A 16,247-nucleotide genomic window follows, 5' to 3' on the forward strand; every position below is an offset into this window, starting at 1 on the left:
ACTCTGACCCAGAAAAAAAAAAAAAAAGATCAAAGTAAAGATTGGGTGTTTGACTTTGAGCTAATAGTGTGTCAAAGCTATTAGCCTCCATATTCACTCCTTGGGTGACATATTAAAAAACTGTAATGGACCTGAATTATCAAACATATAAGACATCTAAAACATAAAACTGCTGTTTAAGTCAATTCACAGCTTCATTGTTTGTAGAAATTGTTCATTGTTTGAGACGCACAAACGCAGGTAATTCATTCATGAAACTGTCATCTCTCTCTCTCTCTCTCTCTCTCTCTCTCTCTCTCTCTCTCTCCATTCTTGATCGATCAATCAATAATTAAGTTAAATTAAGAAATAATGAATTTAAGCGTCTGCTAAATGAATAAATGTAAATGTAATGTAAATGTAATTAATTACATTAATAAATAAGGGATTGCACCAGAGGGGGGACATCCCTGAGCCCCAACACCCCTCGGACCAAGGGGGACCGTCGGATTTGAGTATAGCGTATATTATTGTCTTACTCAACTGCCTGCTGTTGCTTCTGCTTGCATTTAGATGGAAAAGCTGCCGATAACCTCTGTTTTTTTGGTAATAATAGCATAACAAAATTTGGCAAAGAATCCAATGTATATTCTTCTTTGGAAAGTGTCAAATGATTTTACAGTGCATTTTCACAGAGGTGAGCAATGTAGCCAATCACAGACATGTTTGTTGATTTCTAAAACTCAATGGCCAATCAGAGGTGTTTAGGTTGGAATCCACGCACTCACCGCTCCAGTCATCGTTAATATGGAGATGGGGGAGGCGGTGTTCTTGCACTTGCTTGTGCCTCCAAAAAATGCGTACCTCTGACTAGCTGTTACCACCACCATCTACAGCCAGAGAGGACTTTTTTCAGCTTCTTCTTGCATTGTCACCCCGGTGGGAGGTGTGGTAATAGGGCTTGCAGCAGGTGAATCTGTCATGCAATTAACATTATCACTACACAATTTCTTAGTAAATCCAAAATCAATTAAACTGCCTTGTGTTCTTTTTGTTATGGTGCCTATATGATGCTATATGATGTTAACTGCAGAATGGATTTCAAAGACTTTGCGCGCAGATCACCGGCCTCCAATGTTTATATTTTTTCTACAAATCTTTTAGTTAACATACTAAACGAGTGGAATTTGCACCGCAGCGCCCCCACACCTTGATGCTCATGACAAGAATAGTATGTATAGTTTTCTTTATTGAAGTGGATTAGGATTAGATCGCTGTCATGCATGAATGAATGATATTTTTGCAATTTTACACATAATAATCCATGATTATCACATTACACAAAATGTCTTGATTTGAGACAAAAAGAGGGAATGGAGATGTTACGTCAGAAAGAGACTGACAAATGGGGTCTCACTCGAGATCCCAATCTCCTTCGATTGGTAACGAAACGAGCCAATGGTACGCGGTGTACCTTGGTCTGAGTGATTGTCATCGCAAGCTCTGCCCCACTGTGTGGGTATATAAAGAGCAGTGCATACAACTCACATTCAAGTATTCGCTGAGGAGTCGAGCCAAGTGACTCGACCATTCAGCGGAACAGCAATGTGCCAAAGGAACGTAATGTCTCTGTTCCCTCCTTAGGGGAACGAGGGTTACATATGTAACCTAGACGTTCCCTTTCAGTCAGTCACGTTCGACGTTGCATCAGAAAGAGACTGACGAATGGGGTCCTTTACAAAACACAGCATGGCTGTCTTCCAGTGACCCCTGTGAGTGATAGCACCCTGTTGTGAGGCCAGCACAAGTGAGGACCTATATCAGACACAGAATGCACTGGGTAGCATATTCCTGCTGGATGTGAGAAAGCACGTCGCCAACTGTCATCCGCGGGAGGCAGCAGCGGGGCTGAATATGATTGATGGCCTCAGACTGCTTCTGGGCGGCAGAGAACTGCTGGGCAAAATTCTCCACTGTGTCACTGAAGAGGCCAGCCTGGGAGACCTGGGAGTTGAGGAGCTGAGTCTGATCAGACTCTCTCATGTCTGCAAGGTTCAGCCATAGGTGGCCCTCCTGGACCACCAAAGTGGACATCACCTGACCCAAGGAGCGTGCAGTGACCTTCGTCACCTGGAGAGCAAGGTCGGTAGCAGTGCGTGGCTCCTGCAAAACCTCTGGGTCAGCACTCTCGTGCAGCTCCTTGATCACCTTGGCCTGGTAGACTTGAAGGGTGGCCATGGTGTGCAGGGCAGCAGCGGCCTGACCTGCAGCTCTGTAAGCCTTGGCCACAAGCATGGATGAGAACTTAACAGGCTTTGTAGGGAAGCTTGGGACAAGCATGACATGTGGAGGCGCTTATTGCATCGCAACAGAACGCTCCACCGAGGGAATCCCAGCATACCCTAATATACCCTAATTTTATTTTATTTGTTGCACTTTGTACCTTAAAGTCATCACTTACCTTTGATTTTCTATGGGTCCTGAAGACCTTGATGAGCTTGCTCGGTGTGTTTGATAAGGGTTGTTGCTAAACTATGCAGGCCAGTGGCCCTCCAGCGCAAGATTTAAGGAACCCTGATTTAGAGGATATTTATACACAGAAATGTACAACTGCTACGGCCATCTCTGGAGGATGATGCTTATGTATGATAAGGATTTTATTCCTTTACCTACTAAATAAACATTTAAACTGACAGCGTTACATCTCAACCCATAATACAGTACAGTACAGTAGATTAATATGGCTTTTAAAAACATACCAAAATCCAGTGTTGGTGTAATGTAATGCCTCTGCAATGAGACACATTTATATTCATTTTCTAGGATTTTGCTAAAGTGTCTATGCTTCAAATATCCAGCCATGTTGCTGTACTATTAACACTGTAATATCAATGTTGGAATTAAGTGTGCAGGAAGGTACTGACCTGGTCATCACTTACCACAATGACGGGGGCCCTTCAGACTTTCAAATGTTCCCTGCCATCCTATAAACATCACAAAATCACTCTAGCTTTTCATGGCCCACTGGTGGAGGAGGCCTGCAGATCTTTGCCCAGACTCAAGTCGAGAGGCCATTAATCTCATTCAATCGATTTATCTCTTGCATGTGCGTAATAGCATTTTGATGAGCTCTAACCTCATGCTAAATTTACCCGTTAGGTCATGTACTGTAGATGGCCTATGTAAATCTATAAAAAAGGATTAGTTATCCATGTGATACTGGATGCCCTCATCAGAGGGCAGCCACAAGTATTTTTCATTCATTTCTGAAACTCCTGAGTAGACATATGAAAGGATGCTAATTTTGGTCAACTGCTTGGAATCATTGCAGCTCATTCACTAACAATCATATGGATTATTTGTATTCATATGAACAGTTTGCATAAAACACGCCCAAGAGGGATTTATTAGTATTATTATTTATCTCTGTGAATAACATAGCCATTCAGAATAAAAGTAAGTGCCATAATTTTAGCCTTAGGCCTAAACTGCTACAGAACATTAAAAATAGAGATCTTACATTCGAATTGAGCACAGTTAGTTTGCAACACCAACTGATATTATGTCAGATTGATCTAGTGGTCCCATTTTATTTCAAAATATCTTAAATCATTGTGGAATGGAACACAATGGAACTTGATCCCAGACCTTCAGCTTTTTCTTCAGTCTCAGTGTTTGGTTGGTGTGAATTATTGTTGTTGTTGTTGTTTGTGTTCATGCCGAGAAACCAAGGCTCGATTGCTTTTCATTCCAGAAGTACTTGCTGAAATGAAAATATATTGATTACCGATAATTTGCCTATTATAGTATAATGAATTTCTCATTGCAGCTTGTTTCTGCAGAAATTACCTTCAACAAGCAGCTTGCATTTTTTTGCATTCTTTATATCTTTGACACAGACACAAGTGGTGATTTGTGTATATTAATATTTTGTAATAAAACATTTTTTATTGTATTTTTTTACAAAGTGGTGGGCAAAGGGGGAAACTTGTGAGGCTGGCATCTATTTTAATTTGTTAAATATATTTTTATTTATCAACTAGATACAAGGATCAACAGCTGGTAGTAGAACACACACTGTCGATGTAAACGTTCGAAAGTTTGGTGCCAAATGATTCAGTGTGAATAAAGAACAGCAGGGAGAATAAAACTGGGTTTCGGACATAGCAATTGAAAAGTACCGAATTATAGCCTAAACATTTTGCTGTAGAGAGTTTGAAGGCAGTTCTTTGCACTATGCTTTGTTTATACTCATGATGATGAAATTCATTCATTTCATCGTATTATGATGAAATAGTGCATGGTTTAGTCCCTTGCCAGGGATCTGGGTACTGCGCTCCTGTCTGCAGGCTGTGGCAGTGCTAGAGGCTTTCTGGGAGAGATTTGTTGCCTGGGCCTGACGTTTTGTTGGAGCCATTGATCGGAGGGACAGAATAGGATTTTGTAGCTTATTATTGTTATCAGCGAATACATGGGGGAGAGAACAGAGGCCTTCTTCATCGCTTCAGGCCCCTGCTGCACCTCAAAATACTTTTATCACTCTTGGCTACGCTGGTACCACCCATGGTGGAGAAACACCAGACATTATGCTCTCTGTCAAAGCAACATTCTGCAATAAATTTCTAAATGTTTGCCACCATCTGTGAGACATCAGGTATTATACAGTATCAGAGAAAGTGCAACATTCAACAAGCATCAATCTTGTGTGCTGTTCACTTTATAACAAAAAAGCGAGCAATATAGTGTATGCTGTCTTACCATAATGTGTTAATTCTGCTCAGTATCTTGAATATGGGAATTTATATTGACTATAGTGTGTAACAATAGTAAGTCATTATTCCCATCATAATTATGATGAGCATTGTGATCATTGGTTTTATTTTCTTTATAATACAATAAACCTTTAATAATAATAATAATAATAATAATTCATTACATTTATATAGCGCTTTTCTAGGCACTCAAAGCGCTTTACATAGTCTGGGGGTATCTCCTCATCCACCAGCAGTGTGCAGCATCCACCTGGATGATGCGACAGCAGCCATAGTGCGCCAGAACGCCCACCACACACCAGCTTACTGGTGGAGAGGAGACAGAGTGATGAAGCCAATCAGCAGATATGGGGATTGTTAGGAGGCCAACAATTGGTCAGAGGCCAATGGGCAAATTTAGCCAGGATGCCGAGGTCACACCTCTACTCTTTTCGAAAGACATCCTGGGATTTTTTTTTAATGACCACAAAGAGTCAGGACCTCGGTTTAACGTCTCATCCGAAGGACGGTGCTTGTTGACAGTATAGTGTCCCCATCACTACACTGGGGCGCTAGGACCCACACAGACCACAGGGGTGAGCACCCCCTGCTGGCCTCACTAGCACCTCTTCCAGCAGCAACCTAGTTTTCTCAGGAGGTCTCCCATCCAGGTACTGACCAGGCTCAGCCCTGCTTAGCTTCAGTGGGAAACCGGTCTTGGGCTCCAGGGTGATATGGCTGCCGGCTTTACCAGCCCATTCTCTGAAAAGACAATGAAATGTTGTTGGCCAGTGCAGCGTAATTGGAAATGTTTATCACATCAGCCTGGATATGCAAATAGGGAACCAAGCAGGACTACAGCTACTTACTAAAACTAAGTAAGTTGCCTACCATTTACTGAGTGAGTGATAACTTCTGCAGCAACTCCACCCAAATTTGCCACAAAAATAGTGCTCATGGACATCTGACTTGCAGTTGATTTTAGTGGAGTTTGGCTTTAGCATGTTTCTAGGTTAACATCATGATGCTCTAATAAGCACACATGCATAGTACCTAGCAATATTGGGTGTTGTTCATTTTCAGTATTTCATTAAATATGCTTATTTATAAGGTTATTTACATTTGTATACTTTTACACACCATCTCTCTCTCTTTTTTTCCTTTTTTTTGATGGAGCTTGCCACAATGTCTTCTCTGCAAATGATTCAACATACGCTGCCTTAGAAACAAGGTATCTAAAGAGGATAGGCCGTAATTTAGATATATTTTTGAGATGGAATAATGCAGTTTTACAAATGCTAGAAACGTGGCTTTCTAAGGAAAGATTGCGATCAAATAGCACACCTAGGTTCCTAACAGATGACGAAGAATTGACAGAGCAACCATCAAGTCTTAGACAGTGTTCTTAGAGTTTTTAGGTCCTATATTTAACACCTCTGTTTTTTCAGAATTTAGCAGTAAGAAATTACTCGTCATCCAGTTGTTTATATCGACTATGCATTCCATTAGTTTTTCAAATTGGTGTGTTTCACCGGGCCGAGTATCATCAGCATAACAAGCTAACACCAGATGTTTCCTGATGATATCTCCCAAGGGTAACAAATAAAGCGTGAAGAGTAGCGGCCCTAGTACTGAGCCTTGAGGTACTCCATACTGCACTTGGGATCGATATGATACATCTTCGTTCACTGCTACGAACTGATGGCGGTCATATAAGTACGATTTAAACCATGCTAATGCACTTCCATTAATGCCAACAAAGTGTTCAAGTCTATGCAAAATAATGTTGTGGTCAATTGTGTCAAACGCAGCACTAAGATCCAATAAAACTAATAGAGAGATACAACCACGATCAGATGATAAGAGCAGATCATTTGTAACTCTAATGAGAGCAGTCTCAGTACTATGATACGGTCTAAATCCTGACTGGAAATCCTCACATATACCATTTTTCTCTAAGAAGGAATATAATTGTGAGGATACCACATTTTCTAGTATCTTGGACAGAAAAGGGAGATTCGAGATTGGTCTATAGTTAACTAGTTCTTTGGGGTCAAGTTGTGGTTTTTTGATGAGAGGCTTAATAACAGCCAGTTTGAAGGTTTTGGGGACATATCCTAATGACAATGATGAATGGACGAGTGGAACTGTTCCTCAGGTGGTCTATAGTGCACTGTCTGATGTGATACTGTAGCTGACTGCTGAATGGTTACAATTTTATCTCTAATAGTATCGATTTTAGAAGTAAAGTAGTTCATAAAGTCATTACTGCTGTGATGTTGGGAAATGTCAACACTTGTTGAGGCTTTATTTTTCGTTAATTTAGCCACTGTATTGAATAAATACCTGGGGTTATGTTTGTTTTCTTCTAAAAGAGAAGAAAAGTAATCGGATTTAGCAGTTTTTAATGCTTTTCTGTAGGAAATGTTACTTCCCCGCCAATCAATACGAAATACCTCTAGTTTTGTTTTCCTCCAGCTGCGCTCCATTTTTCGGGCTGCTCTCTTTAGGGTGCGAGTATGCTCATTATACCATGGTGTCATAATGGTTTCCTTAACTTTCAATGTAGCATTCTTCAGCTTTTGGTCTACCTACACACAATTAATGTTCATAATACACCTCTCATTAAAAACATCCCATGCACCTCCACTTTTTTGTCAATTGCAATAGGTGTGCTCTTGTTGGCAGATCTTAGGTTACATTCATTGAAAGTGTAAGTATTATTAGAGTCTTGGGAAGCCTTCAAAAAACATTGAGGAACAGTAAAAGCTGGTGTGTGTGGTGGCAGATTAATGTATCCCACACTTCAGTACAGCACATCCATGTATTTATTTATCTTCCCTTTTATTTGAAAAATGGCTTCCTCTGTACAGTATAAAAAATACAGCATTCTTGACTTCCACTTCATTTTGCATGCTCTCATTGGCAGCATCATTGCAGAGGTTTCTAAAAGTGGATCACTTTAACATGCAAATTGTTCCTGTTATTTAAGACAGCACCTTCAAACTTTTACGCTGAGTTGAATCAGCCATTTGGTTTTGCTTTGCTGAGGTTGTTCATGTTGTTTCAATTACAGGAAGAAGGAAAGGTGGGCGTAACGTTCAACATTGGCACAGTGGACATCAGCGTCAAAGAGATGACTACAGATGTCAACGATGGAAAATATCATGTTGTGCGATTCACAAGGAATGGAGGAAATGCCACGTTACAGGTGGACAACTGGCCAATCAATGAGCACTTTCCATCAGGTAACATATGCAGCCTGCTATCTATCCAAAGTAAAGTTTCTCATACAGAAATTAGTTTTTACTGCTAAGCCCACTGGATATCATATGCTCCTATGGAAATCAAGGTTTGGAAGGCAAGGAACAACATCATTTTCCTGCCCATGTAATTTATAATCTGCATGTTTCAAAGCATGCAATTTTTTAGAAATAGGAACAGGTTATCATAATTACAACACTGATCTCCTTTCTGTTGAGGGAAAGGCATAGAAGAGAAGAGAAAGGACACTACAAAGAAGAAAGCAAATGCCACTTATTTCTCGATTGACTTGGCTTGTGTTGCTTTATAAATTGTCCTCAGAAACATATGTTGAAGTAATCAAGCCTGGGCACCTGGTCTGAGCACAAAACCACTGGCTTTGTCCTTGCGATTAGCACCATGACATCTGGCCAGCTGCTTTTGAGAGGCTTTGAAAGACAGAGGCAAAAGGTTTAAGGCAGTATTCTGGCAGCTACAGCTACAGCAGTTGTGGGATTCTGAGCCCCAGACCTCTGTGTATCTGTGACTCCCAGACTTAGGCAGCCAGCAATGATGAATGAATACAAATGAGTTCATCAAATGCAGCAAAGGTTTGTTTAAAAAACTCAAGCTTTTCCTACATGGAGAAATAGGGCGTGCTGAAATATTGCCCTCAAATGCTATAAAAAAAAAAACACCCCTTCTCACTCAATTAATTTGGGTTCTGTGTCCTTCACTTTGATGTCTCTGTTGCTTCGGCACCCTCCATGGGATATCTGGCCCCTGCACTTCTCGTCCAATTAGAAAGCAGCTCTCGTCAGGGTTACTCAACCTGTATTCAACGGCAGGTCTTTCTAAAGAAAGATAGCCTGAAAATGGCCAACATGCTGGCAGAGGGGACAGACAGAAGGACACAGGTTAATGCTGTGCTCCCTATTCAGACTGGTTCTCTTATGGACACTGATAAAGAGCTGGAGAAAGCATGCCATTTTCCTAACAGACTATACGTCACCCTCAGAGCTAAATATAACACATGAAATGTACTAAATGGCCAAACTCAATAGAGTGCATGTAGAGTACATTGAAAAATAAACCTGCACAGTGAAGGTAGATTTGATTCTGTTGAAGCTGTTGCATCACTCAGTCTCAAATTAGTCTCAGAGACATGATGTAAGGATAAAATAAGGTAGTTTATGTGAATCATTCATTCAATATACATTCCTAGTGGCATCTAGCAGTATTTTGAATGAGGGGATATTATTACACAGATTGGAGGATATGTACTGAATCATTCTGAATCTTGTGTTTACTTAGTATCCAGAGTTTAAAACACAAATCTTTTATAACCATGTTGATATGAGAACATTCTGTGATGGAAAAAAGATATCAAACTAAATATTAGCAAGGTAGATTGCCATATTAACATGAATCACCAGTCAGAAAGACATTCTGAAAGAGCAAAATCTGAACAATTTTCTTTCTTATTCAATCAGTTTACCTTTTAAATACATCTCCCTTTATGTCTTTGTGTTCCTTCCATCCATAACACATTTATTTTTCTAGTTAGCTGGCTGGTGTGCTACATTGTTGACCTTACTATACTGTACTTGCTGTAATAATTTATTTCAGTTCCTGCACCATCTCTTGAGTAATTACAAGCTAGGATTCAGACTCATAGACTGAATAGCACTTGAAATGCTTTATGTCAGTGATTCTCTTTGTTCCTCACTCAATATACTGTTATCAGATCCATGCAGCTGTATTGCCATGGCATGTGATGAACATTTCCAGGGTAGCCATGATCCCTGAGCTTATTCAAATGTTATACCCAAGCATGACTGTATAAGCAATTGTTGGGGAACACTGAATGCAAGTCAGTAAGTAGATGATTAATGTCATTGAATATATTTAAAATTATTTCACCAATAGGAAATTAAGATTTTTAAAGTTGATCAATAAGAAATGCACAAAGTGCAGGGCTGACTAGAGAAATACAAAGAGTCAAGAGTTATAATGAAATATCACAAAAATGCTAATAACTTTTAAATAAATTAGACTATTGAAATGAAAATGGTCTCCCTATATTCTGTGGGTCATGCCGAGAGCATCAATACTAATTATGCGAAAATTGACCATTCTTCCTGTCCGCCATTTTTATTTATGTTGAAAACCTACTTTTCGAACTCCTCCTAGACCGTTAGTCCGATTTTCACCAAATTTGACGTGGATCATCTTCAAACCATGCTGGCAAAAATTTATGGATTTCGTGTCGATATACAAAACGGTTCTCATTTAGAGCCTCAACGAATTTGCTGGAATGGTGCCAAAATGCATCTGAGGATGTATCTCAGCAAAGCTTTGACATATTTGCACCAAACTTTGTATGTGTCATCATCACGTCACACAAACCATGTCACATAAATTTGGTAAGAGCGCCAACTATTGGTTAAGAGTAATAAACCATTCATTAACGGTTAATAATTACATGTATTACAATGCTAATAACTTTTTAATGCATTAGCCTATTGCAATGAAACTGGTCTCAAAATATTCCCTGGCTTATGCCGATAACATAGATACCTAATATGCCAGAGTAAGATGAACTTCCTGTCCGCCATTTTGATTTATGTTGAAAACCTACTTTTTCTAACTCCTCATCAACTGTAGGTCCGATTTTCTCCAAATTTGAATCAAATGATCTTCAGACTGTGCTGACAAAATGTTTTGGATTTTTTTGTCGATAGACAAAACTGTAGTTGCATACCACAGCGACGAATTTGAGGCATGATGCCAAAATGACACTTCAAGCTGTATCTATGCAATGCTTTAGCATATTGACACTAAACTCTTTGTGTGTTATTGTCATCTCACACAGAACATGCTAAAATGATTTGATTACAGCACCACCTGCTGGTCAAAAGTGATAGGCCATTTAATCACTTTACTAGTGGCTGTATTTATGATTTTTCAGCCATTTCAATTACAATCATCCTAAAATTGGTTTAATTGCTCATTGTTGCACTTCGTGTGATGCTCCATGCCATGCTTAGCTCCTCAACTGTCCGCTGGAGTGCTTGGCCCCGTAATTGCTGCTTGCAGCTATATTTAGGGGCCAAGCGCCGAAGGTGCGTAGGACCCTATTGTATTTGTTCCCGTTCTTATTATTATTATTAGGGGCCAAGCACCGAAGGTGCGTAGGCACCTATTGTATTTGTTCCCGTTTTATTATTATAAGGGGCCAAGCACCGAAGGTGCGTAGGCACCTATTGTAATTGTTCCCGTTCTTATTAGGGGCCAAGCACCGAAGGTGCGTAGGCACCTATTGTAATCATTGGCGTTATTAGGGGCCAAGCACCGAAGGTGCGTAGGATCCTATTGTGTTTGTTCCCGTTCTTATTATTATTATTCTTCCTTCTTCCGACTGGGAGTCTATGGCAGCCCATAGAACCGATTGCGGGAAAGTTGCTTTGGTTTGACATTCTGATAGAGGACAGTCCCAACATTAAATACACCAATTTTGGTGTGTCTAAGTCATTCCCTCTAGCGCCACCAACTGTCCAAAATTTCACTTTTATTTTGCTATTAACTTTTGAACCGTAAGGCCAATCAACAAAATTATTTCTTTCTCTGATTTCGGAGCTCATGCCGATTCGATTGCACCCTATGACGTCCTTTTCCGTCATAAAAACATGGCCGCCATTTTGAATTTTTTGAAAAACCTACTTTTTCGAACTCGTCCTAGACGGTTTGTCCGATTCACACGAAAATTGAACCAGATCATCTTCAGTCAGTGCTGACCAAAAGTTATGCAAATCAAATTGATTCGTCAAAGCATTTTTGATAAACGCTCAAACAAATTTTACGTTGCGCTCTCAAAAACGGTTGTAAGGCTGTATCTCTGCAACGATTTATCTTATTCAGACCAAACTTTGTACATATCATAACAAGCATAACCTGAGGCTACTTGCTGCGTTTCAGCGCAGCGCCACCTACTGGTCCGGAGATATGAAAAATTGATATTTTTGCTTATAACTTCTAAACAGTTTGTCCAAAAATCATAAAATTGGTATTGTTAGATTCCGGGCAACATACCGAGTCAACTGATATCCAATTTTGCCATTTTGACTGTCGACCATTTTGAATTTTGTGCTAAAATGCTGTATTTTAAGAACGCATCAACAGATTGTTACGAAACATGGTATGGGTCATTAGCACAATGTCCTGAAGGAGCGTGAGAAGTTTCGAAACAGCGCCACCTAGTGGTGAGCATCTTTTTTTAAATGCTTATAACTCTGGGTGTGGTCGACTTATTTTCACGAGACTCATCAAATTAGACTCCTGAAACCTTACCGAGTCCTACGATACCAAACATGCTAGGTTTCGCCTTACGGTTTGTGTAGCGTTGTGATTTCGCGCTTAAAAACCATTTGGCTTTATCTTCAAAACCGCTTGTCTGATCGAGACGAAACCACCGTCAGAAGTTCGAAAACATAGGTCGATAGCTATCCACCAATGCCCAAATGCCAAAATATTGATAGTAAGGGGTAGTAAAATTCAATCAAAGTCAAGAGTCAGTTGTTTTTTACATGTTTTTTCATATAAATGTCTATAACTCTGAAGTGAATTGAGATATTTTCACCAAAATTGATGACAAATAAATTCAATGGTGGGACTGAGCCTCTTGGTGGCGCTATAATAGAACAAAACATGAAATTCCCATTGACTTCAAAACAGTTTTGTAAAATAAAATGCTATACTAAACAAATGCATTGGTGAAATATTACGAAACTCAGAATGTGCAAACAACACCATGCCCTGAAGGTACTCAAAATATTTTGAAACAGCGCCACCTAGTGGTCAAAATGTATAACAAAATTTCCAAAAAGGCTAATAACTTTTGAATAAATCTGGTTATTGAAATGTCGCTGTTTTTTTAGATTCCTTGGGTCAAGCCGAGAACATAGATACCAAGTTTTCTTTATTTGGCCAAACTTCCTGTCCGCCATCTTGATTTTCAGTCAAAACCTACTTTTTTGAATTCCTCATCAACCGTTGGTCCGATTTTCACCAAAATTGAATCATATCATCTTCAGACTAAGCCACCTAAAAGATATGGAGTTCGTGTCGATATACGAAACGGTTCTCATTTAGCGCATCAATGAATTTGCTGGAAGGATGCCAACATGCATTTGAGGCTGTATCTCAGCAAAGCTTTGACATTTTTGCACCAAACATTGTATGTGTCATTGTCACCTCACACTGACCATTCCACACTAATTTGGTAACAGCGCCACCTATTGGTTACACGTGATAAGCCAATAAATCCTATTACTAGTTGTTTTGTTAATTGTTTTCAAGCCATTTTGACTAAAATAATCTTAAAACGGTTTTAATTACTCATTCCTGCCGTTCGTCTAAAGCTTGCTTCTGTAGTGCTTGGCCCCGTTATTGCTGCTTGCAGCTATATTTAGGGGCCAAGCAACGAAGGTGCGTAGGTGCGTTCACGAAAATTGGCTCAGATCATCTTCAGACCATGCTGGCAAAAATTTATGGAATTCAAGTTGATTCGTCCAACCGTTCTCGAATGACAAGTGAATAAATTTGACGAAAAGCACGCAAAAATGCACGTGAGGCTATATCTCGTCAACGGTTTATCATATTGAGACCAAACTTGGTGGTTGTTATAATAGGCATGACCTGAGACTACCTGCAGTGTTTCGACGCAGCGCCACCTAGTGGTCAGGAGATATGAAAAATGCATATTTTGGCTTATAACTCTTGAATGGTTTGGCCAAAAAACACACAACTGGTCTCTTTAGATTCAGCGAGACATGTCGAGTCGTATGATATACAATTTTCCTGTGTCAGCCATTTTAGGCGTCGGCCATTTTGAATTATGCTTTAAAATGCTGTTTTTTTTTTACGCAGCATCGTATCGTTATAAAATAATTACAAAAATCTTCAGCTCCATGCCCTGAAGGTACTCAAAAAGTTTGGTGGCAGCGCCACCTTTTGGTCAAAAGTTATAATGAAATATCACTAAAATTCTAATAACTTTTGAATAAATTAGACTATTGAAATGATCTTGCTATATTCTCTGGGTCATGCCGAGAGCATCGATACCAATTATGCGAAAATTGGCCCTTTATTCCTGTCCGCCATTTTGATAAATGTTAAAAACCTACTTTTTCGAACTCCTCCTAGACCGCTGGTCCGATTTTCACCAAATTTGACGTGGATCATCTTCAGACCATGCTGGCAAAAATTTATGGATTTCGTGTCGATTTTCGAAAGTTTTCATTTAGTGCATCAACGAATTTGCTGGAAGCGTGCCAAAATGCATTTGAAGCTGTATCTCTGCAATGCTTTGACATATTTGCACCAAACTTTGTATGTGTCATCATGACCTCACACTGACCATGCCACATAAATTTGGTAACAGCGCCACCTATTGGTCAAGAGTAATAAACCATTCATTAACCATGAATAATTACACTTATAAAAATGTTAGTAACTTTTTAATACATTAGCCCATTGCAATGAAACTGGTCTCAAAATATTCCCTGGATTATGCAGACAACATAGATACCAAATATGCCAGAGTAAGCCGAACTTCCTGTCCGCCATTTTGATTTATGTTGAAAACCTACTTTTCAAACTCCTCATCAACCGTTGGTCCGATTTTCACCAAATTTGAATCAGATGATCTTCAGACTGTGCTGACAAAATGTTATGGATTTTGTGTCGATAGACAAAACCGTTTTTGCATACAACAGCAACGAATTTGAGGCACAATGCCAAAACGACACTTGAGGCTGTATCTCTGCAATGCTTTGGCATATTGACACCAAACTTTGTGTGTATCATTGACAAGTCACACAGAGTACACCAAATTGATTTTGATAACAGCGCCACCTATTGTTCAAACTTGATAAGCCAAGTAATCATGCTAGTAGAGATTGTATTTATGTTTTTTAGCCATTTCAATTACAATCATCCTAAAATTGCTTTAATTGCTCATTGTTGCACTTCGTGTGATGCTTCAAGCGACGCTTAGCTACTTAACTTTCTGCTCGAGTGCTTGGCCACGTAATTGCTGCTTGCAGCTATATTTAGGGGCCAAGCACCGAAAGTGCATAGGCACCTATTGTAATCGTTGGCGTTATTATGTTTCTTCCGCCGCAAGTCTATGGCAGCCCATAGAACCGATTGCGGGAAAGTTTTATAATTTGGCACACTGATAGAGGACAGTCCCACCATTAACTGTAGCAAATTTGAAGTCTCTAACTCCAACTCTCTAGCGCCACCACTTGTCCAAACTTACAATGTTTCTATGCTAATAACTTTTGAACCGTAAGCCAGAAAATGGAAATTCTTTTTTCCTCTGAATCATTGGCTCATGTCAAGTCGATTGAACCCAAAAATAAAAAAAATTGCAAGGTTTAGTTTTTTTCGCTCTTTTCAATTTTTCGAAAAACATACTTTTTCGAACTCGTCCTAGACGGTTAGTCTGATTTTCACGAAAATTGGCTCAGATCATCTTCAGACAATGCTGGCAAAAACGTATGGAATTCAAGTTGATTCGTCCAACCGTTCTCGAATGACACGTAAAAAAATATGACGAAAAGCACCCAAAAATACACGTGAGGCTATATCTCGGCAACGGTTTGGCATATTGAGACCAAACTTGGTGTGTGTCATAATAAGCATGACCTGAGACAAAATGCAGTGTTTCGAAACAGCGCCACCTAGTGGTCAGGAGATATGAAAAATACATATTTTGGCTTATAACTTCTGAATGGTTTTGCCAAAAATCACACAACTGGTCTCTTTAGATTCAGTGAGTCATGTCGAGTCGAATGATATCAAATTTCCCCGTGTCGGCCATTTTAGGCGTCTGCAATTTTGAATTATGTTCAAAAATGCTGTTTTTTTTTTTACGCAGCATCGTATCGTTCCGAAAATAATGACAAAAGTATTCGGCTCCATTCCCTGAAGGTACCCAAAAAGTTTGCTGGCAGCGCCACCTTGTGGTGAAGAGTTATAATGAAAAATCACAAAAATGCTAATAACTCTTGAATAAATTAGACTTTCGAAATGAAATTGGTCTCCCTATATTCTGTTGGTCATGCCAAGAGCATCGATACCAATTATGTGAAAATTGGCCATACTTCCTGTCTGCCATTTTGATTAATGTTGATAACCTACTTTTTCGACCTCCTCCTAGACCGTTAGTCCGATTTCACCAAATTTGACGTGGATCATCTTCAGACC

General features: G+C 39.6%; 1 protein-coding gene across 14 annotated transcripts in view; it reads left to right on the plus strand.

Moving 5' to 3' along the window:
- Nucleotides 1-16,247, plus strand: part of LOC132092740 (neurexin-3b-like) — a 539,941-nt gene that overhangs the window by 465,522 nt on the left and 58,172 nt on the right. For all 14 annotated transcript variants that reach the window (XR_009422248.1, XR_009422247.1, XR_009422249.1 and 11 more), the window contains one exon: nucleotides 7,807-7,978. Coding sequence is in view for 11 of the 14 variants with exons in the window: in XM_059499108.1 (XP_059355091.1) it covers nucleotides 7,807-7,978 (172 nt within the window). In the remaining 3 variants the exon portion in view is untranslated. The remainder of the gene's footprint in view (nucleotides 1-7,806; nucleotides 7,979-16,247) is intronic.

Source organism: Carassius carassius, chromosome 18 (assembly GCF_963082965.1).
Source record: "Carassius carassius chromosome 18, fCarCar2.1, whole genome shotgun sequence".
Lineage (NCBI taxonomy): Eukaryota > Metazoa > Chordata > Actinopteri > Cypriniformes > Cyprinidae > Carassius > Carassius carassius.